Consider the following 16206-nt stretch of genomic DNA (forward strand, 5'->3'; position numbering starts at 1 on the left):
TTATACATATTCATCACTTTGACTATCCTGTTTAATTGATACTTCAGATTTCATGGTTGGGAAGCAGGAAATGAGTGTTGACAGATCTAATCAAAGCTCTCTTAAAAGTGAGAGAAAAGAGCACAAGGGCAGTTAAAAAGTTACTCTTATCAAACCTGGTAGCTCAGGAGGCTTAAAATAGGATGTGTGATCACTCAAACTGAAGCTTGCCCCAGGCTGCAGATTGCCAGAAATTGGGAAAGCTTAGATTCTTTGTTACAAAAGATCTCTCTACGCCTCTGGATTCTGAGGCTGGCTTATTTTATCTTTCTCAAACTGGGTCCCCTCAAGATGTGTTGAAGTACAGTCCTCTTTGGTCATGGCTTGGAATTTTAACCCTATTGCATCCGGGGAGGACTAAGTTGGAAAAGGTAAGTTTATTTCTATACCCTACGTTCCCAGTAACGATCAGTGGAACCATAAATGTCTCTGGGAATGTGGTCCAAAGATAACCATTTATAGCCAAGAGTTTCTTCAAACTGCAGTCCCTGGATTGCAGGCAACGTATTCAAACACTCTTTGAAAGCAAGGAGTAAGGAACCCATCAAAAAAAGCCTCAACTTGTGTATGGTTCGTGCATTTCAGTGCCTCAGAATATTGTTTTCAGATCTATATACTACTAAAACTCTTCTTGTGTTTATAGGTTGTCCTCAACCACAATAGAGTCCAAAATTTCTGCTGCTAAGGGAGACAGTTGTTAAGTGAATCACTGCAGTTGTTAAGTTAGTAACACAATTGTTACGTGAATCTAGCTTTCCCATTGACTTTGCTTGTCAGAAGGTTGCAAAAGGGCGATCACATGACCTCGGGACACGACAACCATGGTAAATAAAAGTCAGTTGACAAGTATCTGAATTTTGATCATGTGGCCATAGGAATGTTGCAAAAGTCGTAAATGTGAAAAATGGTCATAAGTCACTTTTTTCAGTTTCGTTGTAACTTCAAACGGTCACTAAATGAATTGTTGTAAGTCAATGACTACCTCTATCTGCTTGTCTATTTGCACCCTCAAGTTATCCCAAACTCTTTTGGCCATTACTGTGTATTATTCCCTGTTCGTACACTGGATTCTGACTGTCCTACAGCAAATAGAGAGGGATAACTATGAATTAGGAGACATTTCACCACAGATACAAATATTATTTTCTTTGCATCAAATGTTGCGATAATGTATACTGGAAAAAACTCTTCTGGGTTGTCATTTGAAATGTCTCTTAGGCCTTCTGGCACTTGTGGGAGCAGAAGAAGAAGAACTATCAGTAGCTCAAGCTGAGATAGCCCTGCCATTCAACAGAGTGAGGTGGCCATCCCAGGCAACAAATACAGGGGCAGATTGGACGATAGAGCTACACATGCTCTATGAACTTTCCTATATATGTTAAGCTTCCGGTTGCTCTCAGGTGATATGAAGTAGGAACTCCCACATTGCAAGTGTGGAAGAAGGTGCCCTTACCCATTAAATCAGCTTCTAGGATGTAAAAGGGAGTAACACCCCATTTTGTCCCTCAGTTCAGGCAGTAAAAGGCCTTCAAGCAATTTTTAACTAGGCTGCCTTGGTTACACAAGCTGAGGCTACAGGGACCAATTAATGGCATTTAAGCAGACCTAACAACATCAGAGGTGGAGGTTATAACAAACCTGGGGCCTATTTTGTATTTGTTTTCTCTCTATAAATCCACATGTGCCATCTAGTGGCATAGCTCGAAAGTACTGATAGTTTGGATAAATAAATATTGTGAAATAGGAGGGATGAGGAATATTTTATTTATTATTTTTATACCTTGCCTTTCTTCCAAAGAACTCCAGATGGCATAAATTGTTTCTCTTCTCCTCACCTTGTCTTCATTGCAACCATGTAAGTTGTAGGTTAATTCTGGGACTTTGCAGTAGGCATATTTGTTTTTTTATTCTTTTAAATGCTTCAGTTTCTTTTTCCAGCATGTATCCAAAGCATCTTACACCAGATAGGAATAAACTACAATAATATAAAATGAGTAAGAATTGATGTATTATAAAATATCCAGAAAATGTAGCAACCTGACAGGGGAAAAAAAAGAAAGAAAGAAATGCCACAAGGAAAGAGTTGCAAAGGAATGAGAGCAGTGACCGTCACTGATTTCATATGGCAGACATATGTCATCCAGTACACATCTCTCACATGTAAAAACGGTTGGAGCTTTGATTGTCCAGTCATTCCCATCATTTTGAAATCAATGGCCATCGTTGCAGATGACCCTGAGCTTATGTGAATTCACAAAAACAAGGCCTGAGAATGAAACAGGTTAAAAGTGCAATGAGTAAAATAAGTTATAACCATCATTTCAATGATCCAATAGTGTCAATTAGGATAAGATGACTGATCAACCCTGAAGTTTGGGTTCTCCCTGATGATCTGCTATGTGGTCTGATATAGGCCTTGATTGCAATCTGGAACAAGAGGATGGTGAGGATCTTAGATTGGATCCTGCCCATGTGGACTCTTTCCATTTTTGGATTCTATTAGTCCCTCTTGGTTTACAGAGGAATTGAGGGAGATAAAGCAGGTGAAAAGATGCCCAGAACACTGCTGGAAGTAGACAAAGCGTGAACTCAATCAAACATGGATTAGAGCCACTACTAAGGCCTACATTATGTTGATAAGGATGATGAAGCATAAGTACTTCTCTGCTTTTACTATATCTGTGGATAGCTGTCCAGCAACCCTTTTTAAGGAAATCTGTGGTTTCCTGGATAGGGGGGGGGACCCAGAAGTTCCACCTGTGGGGAACTTGTGCATAGAATATTCAAGGCAATTGTTAGACCAATGTTGTCAGATCCACCATAGTTGTATTCCAGACTTAATGTATTTTCTTTGGAGATACCCAGGATGCAATCTTACCCTTTTATTTGGGATGCGTTTGATCCTGTTGGGATGATGGTGAATTCTTCCTTGAGAGAGGGGATTGCCCCCCTCTCTCATAAAGAGATGCTGGTTAGCCCCTTTCATAGGAAATCATTGCTAAACCCAACTATATTAGACATCTTCATCGAGGATCCAACCTCCCCTTTTAGGGAACATTGTTGAGAAGATGGTCTCACAATAGCTTCAAAGAATCCTGGATGGAGTGGATTATCTTTTCACAGGTTCATGTTGTGTTCCAGTTGCATCCTTTCTTGGAACAGGAGGCTTTGCTCTCAGTGACTGCTTATTTTCTGAATCTATTCTGGAGATTATTGTAATGTTCTTTACATGGTGGCTGTCCTTGAAGAGAATTTGGAAGCTTGTGCAAAATGTACACTCCAAGCAGTTCATGTTATGCCTTTGCTCTGCAAGATACATTTGCTATCAGTGTGCTTCCAGGTGCTATTCAAGGTGCTAGTAATGACCTGTAGATCCCTGCATGGCATGGGGCTATGGTGTTTGAGGGACTGCCTCTCTCCAGCTTTTTTCTATTCATCCCATCAAATCCAGCAGCCCAGATATGTTACAGGTCCTGTCTGCTAACTAATGTCACCTGAAGGATCCAGAAAAAGAAACTTTTCTCCATGGTGCTTGCTGCTTGGAACATCATTTTCTTAGACTGGTCCCTGCCCTTGTAGTCTTTAGAAAGCACCTGAAGACATATATGTGCCACCATGCTTGAGTAGTAGGGCACCTTATCAGTACTTATACTGAATGGAATGTCTGGCTTTTATTCACTTTGCTGATGGTCTTTATGTTTAGCATTTAACTGTGTTTTAAAGGTGGTTTTAGTATGCTTGTATGTTTGTTACATTTATTTATATTTTTGGTGCTCTTGCTATTGTTTTTGCTGTAAGTCACCACTCAGAGTTTCATATGTGAGATTGGTGGCTATACCATTAAATAAATTAGACAACATCAGTGTCAAAAGAATAAAAAGAAGTCAGAGTGAGTTGTCACGGATCCAGCCAATGGAAAGAGGCTATCACAGAGGAATAGCATTTGAGGAGGGCTTCTCCAGCTTCACCTATTTTAGATCAGGAGTATGGAAGCATATGGGCAACCTACAGAATATAAGGAACGGTTGCTAGAATTGGGTATGTCTAATTTAAGGAAGAGAAGGATGAGGGGGGACATGATAGCAGCGTTCCAATATCTCAGGAGCTGCCACAAAGAAGAGTCATGCTATTCTCCAAAGCACCTGAGGGCAGGACAAGAAGCAACGGATGGAAACTAATCAAGGAGAGAAGCAACCTAGAACTAAGGAGAAACTTCCTGACAGTTAGAACAATTAACCAGTGGAACAACCTGCCTTCAGAATGCTCCAACACTGGAAGTTTTTAAGACGAGACTGGACAGCCATTTGTCTGAAATGGTAAAGGGTTTCCTGCCTGAGAAGGGGGTTGGACTAGATGACCTCCAAGGTCCCTTCCAACTTTATTATTATTAGTATAGGTATTATTTGACAATAGTGACTTTCACCTATGAGGACAGGGGCCACCACATTTTGCTTTGGATGCAGTTTCCAGGTAATCTTCACAGGTAGCTCCATATATTTTGGAATATATTTTTATGTAATCCATTTCTAAAAGGACTGCTATAAATTCACGCTGTATTTGCAAAGCAGAGGCTGCTCTTTGTCTGAATTTGCAATGCAATTGACTCACATTAAGGCTTGACAGTCCAGGGCAGAGATTTGTTTCCGTTCAGTGTTAATTCAATTTGCTCTTAAACCCCTTTCACCTCCTGAAGAATAGCTAGCGATTCCTTAGTACCATAAAATGGTACTTTACAAAAAATAAAAACAAAAAAGGCCTTAAATAGCACTAGGCAGGTTGTCAAGGAAACTCAGCTAGGACACCAAGCAAATTTAAGATTAATTTATTGCGGGCAGAAGCTGCTATCACTACTTGAGTGGAGGAGTTTGTGTCATAAATCATGGTCTTTTAAAATACTATGTATGTACTGCTCCTACAACTATTACTTCATTTTATCTTTGTTCTATCACCTTGCCATCCCAGAGAGACTTGAGAAACTAAACTAATCAAAAGTAGTGTTGTTGACATCAGGGTGATAGAACTTGTCCATCTGGCCTCTGCAGTAAAAACTTTCCAAAGTTAACATTTGACTTAGACTCTGATAAGATATTACTTCATCCATCTCCAATAAGATGTTACCTTATCTATCCACATATATGTATATTGACAAATACACACACTCAAGCACTGTCAAGTCAGTCAGCCTGTTTGTCTGTCTCTCTATTTATCCATCCATCCATCCATCCACCATCTATCTCTACCTGCAATATTGGTATCTATCCATTTTTATGTCTTTCTAATTTCAACTTTTACAATATCTATCACAGCTGTTGATCATGCTACTGAAAATTCCATAAATTGTGATCCTAAAACATTAGATTAGCATTTTACCACAGTAGAAAACACTTTTGCCATAGGACCTACAGGGCTGCCAAATCTGTGGCCTAGTTGCTATCTCTGGAAGGAGAACTCAAAGCTCCTCATCTTATTTCTTATGAGATTCTTTCTTGGAATAGAGGAGTTCTCTCTAAAATAGGATATATGATGCCCTTAAGTCAGCCCCCTTCCAAATAATTTTGATTTTGGCATACTTAATGTATATCCCACTTCTCTGCATTAAAAAGAAAGCAAAGAAGGAAGGCAAAGAAGCCCTGTTGTGAACAGTATGTGTACATATATTTTTGCAAAAAAATATGTTCAATATTACCATGCTAGGGTCTGGAATGATTTAAGAAAATATGCAGATGACTAACCAAGCTTGTGAAATATTAACATTAAAAGTTTAGCCATTTAAAACACAGCACGGTGCAATGTAGAATTGCCTGGCAAACCCCTGCCTTGATATCATAAATTTCTAAAGCCTTCACATGGCTTCCCATCGGTTTATAAATCCCCCTTCCCCATCCCATGCTAAGGGAGAATAAAATGCTACAGAGAAGGTAGCTTGTTGATTCACCAGCTTGGCACCAAGTTAAATAGCCAGCTAAGTGCAAGGCAGTGGGATGCAAGCCAGAATCCTATAGCCATTTAATAGAGATTCTGGTCTCAAGCAGTGAGAACAGCATGATAGATGAAGAGCATCTAAGATTTTCAGTATTATTACTGCTTGTGGTGATGAACAAAAGGGTTGCTTAACTCCACTGTGTTAGCAATGGATAAATGACTGACCCTGCTTTGCCTTTGGGTGACCTCCCAAGTATGATTTTTATGGCAGCAGTGAGGAAGTTGAAGCAGTGCTTCAAGCCACATGCCTTGTGCTTATTTTCATGCCTTTGAAGAAACCTCTCTGCAAAGGGTCAATTTAGAGAGTAGGGAAAGAGAAACAATGGGAAGAATCAGATAGGAGATGGGGGAAGGAAGGAGAGAGGGAAGGAAGAAAGGAGAGAGGGAAGGAAGAAAGAGAAAGAAAGAAAGAAAGAGAAAGAAAGAAAGAAAGAAAGAAAGAAAGAAAGAAAGAAAGAAAGAAAGAAAGAAAGAAAGAATAGAAAAATGCACAATTTTAACTTTGGTCAATAGCTTCCTTCTCAGTTGTTTACTCTCAAAGGAGTAAAGTACTTTGTTGAAAGATATTTCAATTGCTGATCTTAATGTGAAACCTACTAAAAGTTATCAGGTTTTTTTTTCTGAATCAGAAAACCCAAGCTAGAATTCCTTTGCGCTAAAAAAGATCATTTTAAGCATGTTTCTTAAAATAGTTTTATTTGGGGAGGAGGCTTCAAGTCATAGACCAAGGTTAACCAGCTAGATTTATTCCTAAAGCCAATCTAGGACACATAGTCTCCTGGTTTCTAACCTGGTGCTTTAACCAGAACATCAAACAGGTTCTCTTTGGTTATTATAGTTGTTAAAGAGAAAGTGGATATAATGTCCACAATCAGTAATCAGCATGATTGGAGGAGTTGTAATCCAATACAATTTGCAAGTCTGATATTAGGAATGAAGTACTAATGGATTGTACTGGCTATTTATTTATTTATTTATTTGGTTTATAGTCTGCTCGGTTTCATCACAACTCAAGGTGGTTGTGGTTTGACCTAAGGAATGAGAACACGACTATCATTTAATTTCATAATTTTGTTTTTTTATCAAATGTATTTTCTATCTGCTTGTCATATTTGAAGAATAATTTCAGAATGGCAGTTTTTTTAAAAGGAAAAGTAAACCTCCATTTGTTCAACTTCTAGGTTATAGTACTGAAACAGTTTGCCATTGCTTTTTTTGGGATTATTATCGGTGGTGGTTGTGCTGGTTTTTTAGATTGCAGCCTTAGAATTTCCAGGGAATGGTTCTTATGCCAATATAATCAAGTCTGACCCCTTCAGGTCCCAGACAAGGACAGCCAGACACTGCCACCGTCCTGGACCAAAATAGGCATACAAGATACAAAAATAAAAGCATACAATAAAGCTAGATCAAATTACAAGTAAAAAACACTGTACTGACCTGCAACAACAAGAAGCTTTCCTATGAGCTATATTTGCTCATGCTGTTCTTTTTCTCACCCACCCCCCTTTAGGAATGTCTGCTTCTGGCCCCATGGGATTATTTTTTTTTCAAGTGGGGATTTTGAGATACCAAAGATACCAAACATGTTACATTATGCTATAATTTAGAAGCTTCCACAGAGGTATTCTGCTTTCTAATGTATGCACAGTGGTATGGAGTTCCTTAATAGTATATTTAATATTGTAGGGCAGTGATTCCAATTTGCTTTGAAGCCAACTATGTCAACAAAGGTAGATTTTGAAATCCCACAGAACACATCTGTATCTTTTAAATGTCTGCTTGCAAATGTAATTACAGTTGCTTACTGATTCTGTATTATGGCTTTGTTCATTCTGATAACTGGTATTCATTAGTCTTCTGCCTCTGCAATCAAAGGTGGGACCAATATGTGTCTCTGTGTCTCTGTGTTGATGCCAAATCTTGAAGTACACTAAATGTTGTGTAACATTGTGGTAAGAACTGAGTCTCTGCAAATTTACATCCTCTCATGTTGTCTCATGATAAATTGGTTTTATTTTATTATTTGAGAACTGCCTAGATCAGTTGGAATATCCTGGACAGTGTGTAAATCAAGATAAACAAAAAACAAACACATAGTGATGACTGTGGAACAAAATTTTATTCCCAAAAGTTGTTTCTTTCTTGCTTGTTTGTAATGGACCTTGCCTTTGAGTAGGAAATTCATCTTCTATGTACACCAGAACAGAAAAGTAAAAAGAAATCTTAAGTTAAACCAAGTTAATGCTTTTTTTAAACTTAATTTACATGAAAAGGGATAAGAAAAGAAAGACCAAAACATCAATCCAAACAGAACATTTAGGTTCCAGTTAGAGACCAATGGCCAAGAAAAGCTATTCCTCTTGGAATAAAATTCCACTTCCACAGGCATTTGGAGAGTCATTGTGGAAAATAGGACATTAGATTAGGAAAGGTTGGTATGATTCATCAAGATGGATTTTATGTTTTTTTTATCAAAAACATCACTATCTTTTTCTTTTCAGCTCAAACTAGTATTTATTGCCAAGGATTCTTATTAATGTTATTATTTAGAAGTAGCAAAGTTAAAGCACTGCCTCCCTCACTAACTATCCTTGAGTAGGTAGGGATGAGAAATAGTGATTGGCCTGATGTTTACTACTGAGCTTCCAAAGTTGAGAGGTGGCTTGGAAATGGACACCACAATTTTCATGCAACATCTTAAGCACTATGTTGCTATCCACATATCACAGCAAAAGTACAAATAAAATAATCTGAACAAATCAATGCCTCAAAAATTCCTACAATATAGCTAGAACATATATAGCCTCATTTCAATATTTCTTAATTCTATTTGGTTATTTCTTTGTTTTACAGTATTTATAACCTTCAATCCCCAAAGACCCTGGACAGTACACCATATCAGTGCTAATGATCTTATCTAGTTTGGATAATGAAATGTTTGCAAGAAAACAATCAAGCTCAGCGAGCACATTATTTCAACCCTGAGCCACAAATATTCTCCTGTATCATAAACAGGAGTGCTTGAGGGTATGGCTAAAAAGTCAACATGGTGACCATGAGAGCATAATGGAAGCTTTGGCTATTTTTTTAATGTGCTTTATATGTACATCATGCATAAAATATGGACGGAGCTTTGCTATCATGTTGGTTTTTTTAAACCATATTCTGTGGACACCTCTGAACATAAGGAACACCAGAAATATCATAATAAATTGGAGATCAGAACAATGTTCAAATCCAAAAATAATCATAGCTAGTAAGAATAAGCCCATAAGTCATTCCTGGTGACAAATGCCTCCTCTGCAGAACAGCAGCTTAAATTCTGTGCTTCTTGTCATAGGGAGCTGAAAGGAAAATCCGAGATGAAGAAAGAAAGCAAAACAGAAAGAAATCGAAAGGCCAAGCTTCTCAGACAGCTTGCCCTAATGGTGAGGATACAATCTCTTTCTCTTGGTCTATACCAGGGGTAGGCAACCTCGGCTCTTTTATGACTCGTGGACTTCAACTCCCAGAATCCCTGAGTCAGCATAGCTGACTCAGGAATTTTGGGAGTTGAAGTCCACGAGTCATAAAAGAGCCGAGGTTGCCTACCCCTGGTCTATACAGCGCTCAGTGTGGTGCGAATAATATCTTCCCAGTCAGTAACCTTCTCTTCCATTTTCCCTGAACAGCAGAAGGGAAGTTGACTGCTGTGCCTCTCCAAAAGAAGAGTGACATCACCTATTTTAAAACTATGGCTGACCTGGATTCCCAGCCTGTTCTTTTCATACCAGATGTTCATTTTGGCAATCTTCAAAGAGCTGGACAGGTAAGAAATCAGACAATGTGAAGGCCTGCCTGGCAACATTTTGGTCCATCGTCTATTTCCCAGAAATAAATGAGCATGATCCATTCTGTGTAAATAACTTTTGGGAGTCCACTGACATTCAGATGAAGCTGTCTTCTTCCAGATCAGATTATTTGACCAGCTAAGCTAGTAGAGCATACTAGAGAATGGTAGTGGTAATCTTGAATCTGCAAAGGCTCATTCATGTCATTATTTCATCTTGTTGCCAAAGACTGAATAGAGAATTTTCTGTATGCCACTCACAACTTCTCTCTTTGAGGTGTGGATCACAGCTGAAATTAAATCTAACTGAACAAAATCTATCTATCAAAATCTAGCTCTGTTGCTCAGGGTAACCAAATTTAAAACAGAAAGGGCAAGAGTTAAATATTTCTTTTAATCTACTATTATTTAATAGCTGTTAACATTTAAAATAGTGAGTTACTGTCAGTTAAAAAGTATTTTCCAAGATTGAATAAGTAAAGCTGAGGTTTTAAAGTCAAACAGTTCCTCTGATCATGATTCTCTTTTTAATAAAGGAATTCAAGGGAAAACTGTTTCAAACTCTTCTCAACAGAATAAGCAGAAATTTTAGTGCATCCAAATGTGACCCCTGTCCCAGAAACGCTGTGTCTTCCTCCCCATATTAAAATGTCAAATCTGATCCCTAGCATCAAATCAAATATGTCTGGAAAGTATTCTTTTAAAGCCATTTTTTCACATTAAAGCAGAGCCACATCTTCTCCACAGAGTTAAAGGGTGTCAACTCTTCCAAGATGGGAAGAAATGCAGAGAGAAAGAGAAGAATTTCATCCTATCCATTTTTCTCACAGCAGTTTACACTTTTGGCAGACAAACCAACTGTGTTTACCTGACTTTGTTTAATTCAAACAAACAACAGAGAATGGAAGAATTCTAAAGAATGAACAGACATGACCTGTCAGAGACTTTTTCTCACAGGTCCTCTAGAAATGAATGGGGCATGCCAAAACTAAGCAAAATGAGCAACTGATTTACGGTATATGAAGAAGTCCGTATTAATGGCTTTGCCCCCTTCCTTGATTTCCTGGAGACACCATAACTATAAATTTGTTTGTTGTTCTTTTTTGCAGGTTTATTATAACACCGATGATGAACGAGAAGGGTATGACCTTTACTATACATTTTGTAACTAAGAATCCAACCCCCTTATACAAAATATAAATATAAACATGAAAATTCTAGTGCAAATTAAAGCTATGTAATTTTTTCCCCAAGAGTGATGTTTCTTTTGTTGTAGCAATTTTTATTGCTTCTAATAGAAGTGATCTGATATTTATTATCATAATCTGCATCTCCTGAGATATAAATTTTGGCTAGATATGCTTTAAAGGATGTCCACATCAGTGAAGCAAGGCAAAGCAAATTCCGTAGTATAGAAGACTTAATTTTTTTTAACAACGAATAATGCACATTAAGAAAATGCAGTTCAGCTCGCCAATTTTGAAATATTTTCTGGAAATAATCATTAGTAAATCACTCTGGAGCTCAGTGACTATTGGAATTTCCTCTTAGCTCCACTTACCTTCCTGTGATCTGCATGCCTGCCTTGTTGGCCATTAGAGTAGAAACTGCTTCATATCTATGAATAACACTAAAACAGATCCCCACAATTAAACAATGTGATCTGCTAGGACCTAGAAAGTATACCTCCTCCATCACAGAGCCTGCTCTCTGGAACTGGATCCCCTCCAGAAATCCATATGGCTCCTACCCTAATGATAAACTGGAAGTCTTTGACAACCTGGCTGTTCTCCCAGATCTTGGGGCAGGGAAGACTTGTAGGTCACTTTTTATTGTTATGTATACTTTTCTTTCCTTGATATCCATGATCTGCTTTTTAATTTTGAGTGTTTCTAGCTTTTGAAGCATGAGCTGCTCAGGGAAATTTGAAATCAGAAAGCCTCTATATTATATAAAATAAATAAATGGAAGCTTAGTTCCTCAGAGTTCTAGTTTTGGTAATATATATAAATAGAAAACTGGTTTATAGTCTTAACTTTTTTTGTGTCTACCATAGTATCTTACATAATGTCTCAAGCTGTTAGTTTAGATAATATATCAGTATTATGCCCATAGAATTAACAATACCTTGTTCTTAGAACAGACCTATCGAAAGTACTAGCATTTTCTTAAAAATTATTATTTCATCATTTCATTGTAAAGGCTGATCTTGATTTTTTTTCCTGTAATTGATTAATTGATCTATGTATATTGCGTTTTAATATAGTCTGAATGAAATTATAACACATGATGTTTCATGGAAATAATTAGCTGGAATTTGGAGAAAAAACCATTAATGTTGCCTTCTGGATGTTTTAAACAGTGAGCAAATATACTGAAATAGCCTTGCCTGATGACTTCTCTCGGGGAAGAAATAGAATTAAAGTAGCAGTCTAGAGAGTAGAACAAATCCATAGTACTTACTACAACTTTTGCCTTGGTATCTATCAATATACATTCTACAGCAAGAGGGATTTAAATCCCATCAAATAAAGTTACATCAGATTCAGTTAGTGTTAAGATGGATATTTCATCTTTAGTTAATCTTGATCAGCAGTCTTTCCCTGAACAAAGAGGAGGATTATTATCAGGATCACATGTGTAGTTGCAATTAAGCTGATTTATTGCTCATACTTATGCCCATTTACTAAACTAACAACACTAATTTGGCGCTGTATAAGAGTTCAAGTAATATTGGACTTAGTCTGTTGGTAATTACACAAAGATTCTACGCTGATTCCTCTTTTGACTCTGCCACTCATTGTCCTATAATTATTGTACCTTGATTAATTTACAAATCTATTTCTTTCTGTTTTTCTGCTCAGTGGTAGTATTCTAGCTAAACGGATATTCCGCACAGTTGAAGAGGACTTTGTTCCACCACCGTTGAAACAAATAAAAGAAGAAGGAACAAAGAGAGGTACTTATTTGCTCTTAGACACTTTGTCTTATATTCCTTGTAGCAATTGATGATCAACAAAAATACACAATACTTTCCCAACTGGATGCCTCCAAGATCTAAGGAGTAGCAGTTCCCCAGAAGATGCAGATTACAGCCCAATACATTTGGCAGTTATTGAAAGTTTGGTTAGAGTTTTGGACATAGTTGAGAAACAGCTAGGCTCAAAACCTCAAAACCAGGGTATATCACAAAATCACATAAATGCATGTTATAGGTAAATTACAGGTAGATCTTACTTACTGATGGTAATTGGGACTGGGAACTTCATTACTAAGCAGTGTGGTTGTAGGATGCAACATCAAATGGCTATGCTGATTTATGACAGCAATCCCAATTGCCATTGTTAGGCTAATCCTACATGGTCTCAGCATCCCTGGATCATGTGGTCACTGTTTGCAACTTCCTGCTGGCTTCCCCAACGTCTTTGTTTGTTGGAAGTCAGCAATAACAGTAGCAAATGGCAACTTCACAGTCACGTGACAGTAGGAATGCCGTGATGGTTGCCAGTACGAGCACTGTTGTAAATGCCCTTCATTCTGCATTATCCTAACTTTGAATGATTGCTGAATGAGTAGACTTTAACTGAGGACATCTATATTTGCTGATGTTACTGTTGAAACCTCACATTGGAAATGATGAAGGGACTATTGGACAATGTATGAAAAAACTATATTGGTGATTTATCTTGTTTTATCAGAACACTACAGATAGTCCTCGACTTACAACCACAACTGGGTCTAAAATTTCTGTTGCTGAGACATTTGTTAAGTGAGTTTTGTACCATTTTACAACCTTTCTTGCCACAGTTGTTAGGTGAACCATTGTACTTGTTAAATTAGTAACATGGTTGTTAAATTAATCTGGATTTCGTATTGACTTTGCTTGTCAGGTTGCAAAAATTGATCACGGGACATCATAAATATGAGTCAGTTGCCAAGTGTTTGAATTTTGATCAGATGGCCATGAAAATGCTGTAATGGTTGTAAGTGTGAAAAACAGTCATAAGTCACTTTTTTCAGTGCTGTTGTAACTGCGAACAGTCACTGAATGAACTGTTGTAAGTTGAGAACTACCTGTAATTATTTTGCCCTTGTATCCCAAAAATAAAATTCACAGATTTGAGTATTTGCTTTACAAGTTACTGGATTTTTTAGTTATTGATTTGTAAATTTTATATCAATGATGGCAAGTCACCCAATTCTATAGTGAACGTCAAGAACTCAATTCTATGGAGAACTTCAATGTAACTACCTTGCATTGATTTGGAAGCTCTAAAAGTTTTAAGAAATACCGCTATTCATAACACAATTTATTGGAAGGGGAAAAAAGGACACCCTATTTCCAAATCAGCTAATATGCCTCTTGCCTCATGACATACTTATTTTCTAGGATAGTTTTATTTTTAATAGAAGTGCCTGGCTTTTTTCAATTGTCATTTGGTGGAAAGAAAGAAATTGCCGTCCAAGGAAAATGATTCATTTGTGAAACTGTTAAACGTCTTCTCCAAAATTTGGTTCTTTATTTTTCAGTTCTCCTGTATGTGAGGAAAGAAGCGGATGAAGTGTTTGATGCTTTGATGTTAAAGTCTCCCACAGTAAAAGGACTTATGGATGCAGTAAGTATTTGTCACCTCATCTCACATCTTATTGTATTAAAGCAACAAGCATACTTTGATTTGGTTTTCTGGGGTAATTGCGGGGAAAAAATAATAATTTTATATCTATACAAACTTAAAAAAAGACTGAACATTTATTCAATACCAACCAAATGCCACAGAAAAATGACATTAATCAGCAAAATATTTATCATACGCATAAATTGACCATGTGTAGAGAAAAGAGTTATTCATTGCAATTATCCTTGGCTACTGATATTCCTTTCCAAGAAAGCTATTCCAGATTGAAGAGGAACTTGAAGGAGTTCATGTCCCTTTTGTTTAGAATGACTTCTTTATTTTTGTCTCTGAACCTTGAAAAAAAAAATCAGCCATAGCAGCGATTCTATGGAAAGAGTATAGGAGATTCTCCCCTAATCTCTAAAAATATCAGTCTGACCACTGCGAAAGTAAGAAATCTCTTATACCTAAATTGGACGTGCAACTTTTAGTTATTATTTCTAATCTCAATGTTGTCCCAAAAACAATTTGTTTTCTAATTATTTTGAAGTTCCTCTCTATTTTTCTTGATCTCCAAATCTGTGTGAATCAAGCATGCGGTAATTTCCCCAGTCCCCCCCTTTTTAAAAACTTTCCATAACTCTTTCCTGCATTTCATATCTTGGGCAAATAGATCCCAAATGTTGGAAGAGTGAACTAAAAGGTTGGTGGATGTTGACAAATAAATTTGACTGCATAAGATGAGAAGGGATGATGAAAATGTGAAATTGTTGAGCTGAGAAAGACTGCAGAGCAGACTGATTGATTATTTGTATACTGCCTACTGAGGTAACTCTTACATGGATTACTGCAGTAGCTTAAAACATCCATGAAATCAATTTTAAGTATTAAAATATTTTAAAATATGCTGCTATTTTCCATTAAAACTCACCCAAAGGCCCAACTGGTTTCTTAAAGGATAAAATCAACATTTTATTTAACCCCAGACAGTAATTCTTCCAATGTAAATGGATTGCCCATTAAGAATGCCACTTTTCTCATTCTCCTCTCCCGCTGCATCCCTCCAGGATGGGTAGCCACAGAATTTCCTGGCCAATTTATGTTGAGTGGTGGATTCTCCTGGAAAAGACAATCCCTGGTAGCAAAAGCCTATGCTACAAAGAATTTTATAGGCCAAACCCAGCATCATAAATTATGCCTAGAAACCAGTGAAGCTGTCCCAAAATAGGTACATTCTATTGCAAGCAACTTTATTCTGAGTCATTTTTAAACTCCAATAGTTTGTCTAAGATATGACAAAAGTAGCATCCATTCCTTTAACATCTCTGGTCTAAAATGACACACAATTGGTGGAGCCACCAAACCTGGGCAAAGGTTCTCCTGGAGGAGCAGTAAATCTGGAAGAATCCCCACTTTTATGCAACAGGTCTTTCTGTGGTATTCAATCCCAATAGGAACAAAAGATGGAAATTTGTGGAACTAAATGACTTCCATGCCTAGAATAATGCTGTCTTGCTGTGATTCAAATATTGACATTGTTTATTTGTACAATTTATTAGGTTGCTTTTTTTACAGGCAAGTTTATTTATTTCCTCTAGTTTTTAAGTGAAAATGTTTATTTTAATAATAATTAAATAATTATTATAATGTATTTATTGTATTTATGGAAAATATATTATTATACATTACTTTATGTTCCTTCTGGTGTATTTCAAAAACGTCATCATAAAAGGCAGT

General features: G+C 37.1%; 1 protein-coding gene across 2 annotated transcripts in view; it reads left to right on the plus strand.

Moving 5' to 3' along the window:
* Window positions 1-16206, plus strand: part of GRHL2 (grainyhead like transcription factor 2) — an 82607-nt gene that overhangs the window by 50707 nt on the left and 15694 nt on the right. The window contains exons 10-14 of one of the 2 annotated variants that reach the window (XM_039328865.1): window positions 9365-9452; window positions 9696-9832; window positions 10963-10994; window positions 12718-12812; window positions 14384-14469. In XM_039328865.1, the coding sequence (XP_039184799.1) occupies window positions 9365-9452; window positions 9696-9832; window positions 10963-10994; window positions 12718-12812; window positions 14384-14469 (438 nt within the window). The remainder of the gene's footprint in view (window positions 1-9364; window positions 9453-9695; window positions 9833-10962; window positions 10995-12717; window positions 12813-14383; window positions 14470-16206) is intronic. The other variant, XM_039328866.1, reaches the window with a different exon arrangement.

Source organism: Crotalus tigris, unplaced genomic scaffold (genome assembly GCF_016545835.1).
Source record: "Crotalus tigris isolate CLP2741 ecotype Arizona unplaced genomic scaffold, ASM1654583v1 scf7180000024384.25900115:4084858, whole genome shotgun sequence".
NCBI classification, from domain to species: domain Eukaryota; kingdom Metazoa; phylum Chordata; class Lepidosauria; order Squamata; family Viperidae; genus Crotalus; species Crotalus tigris.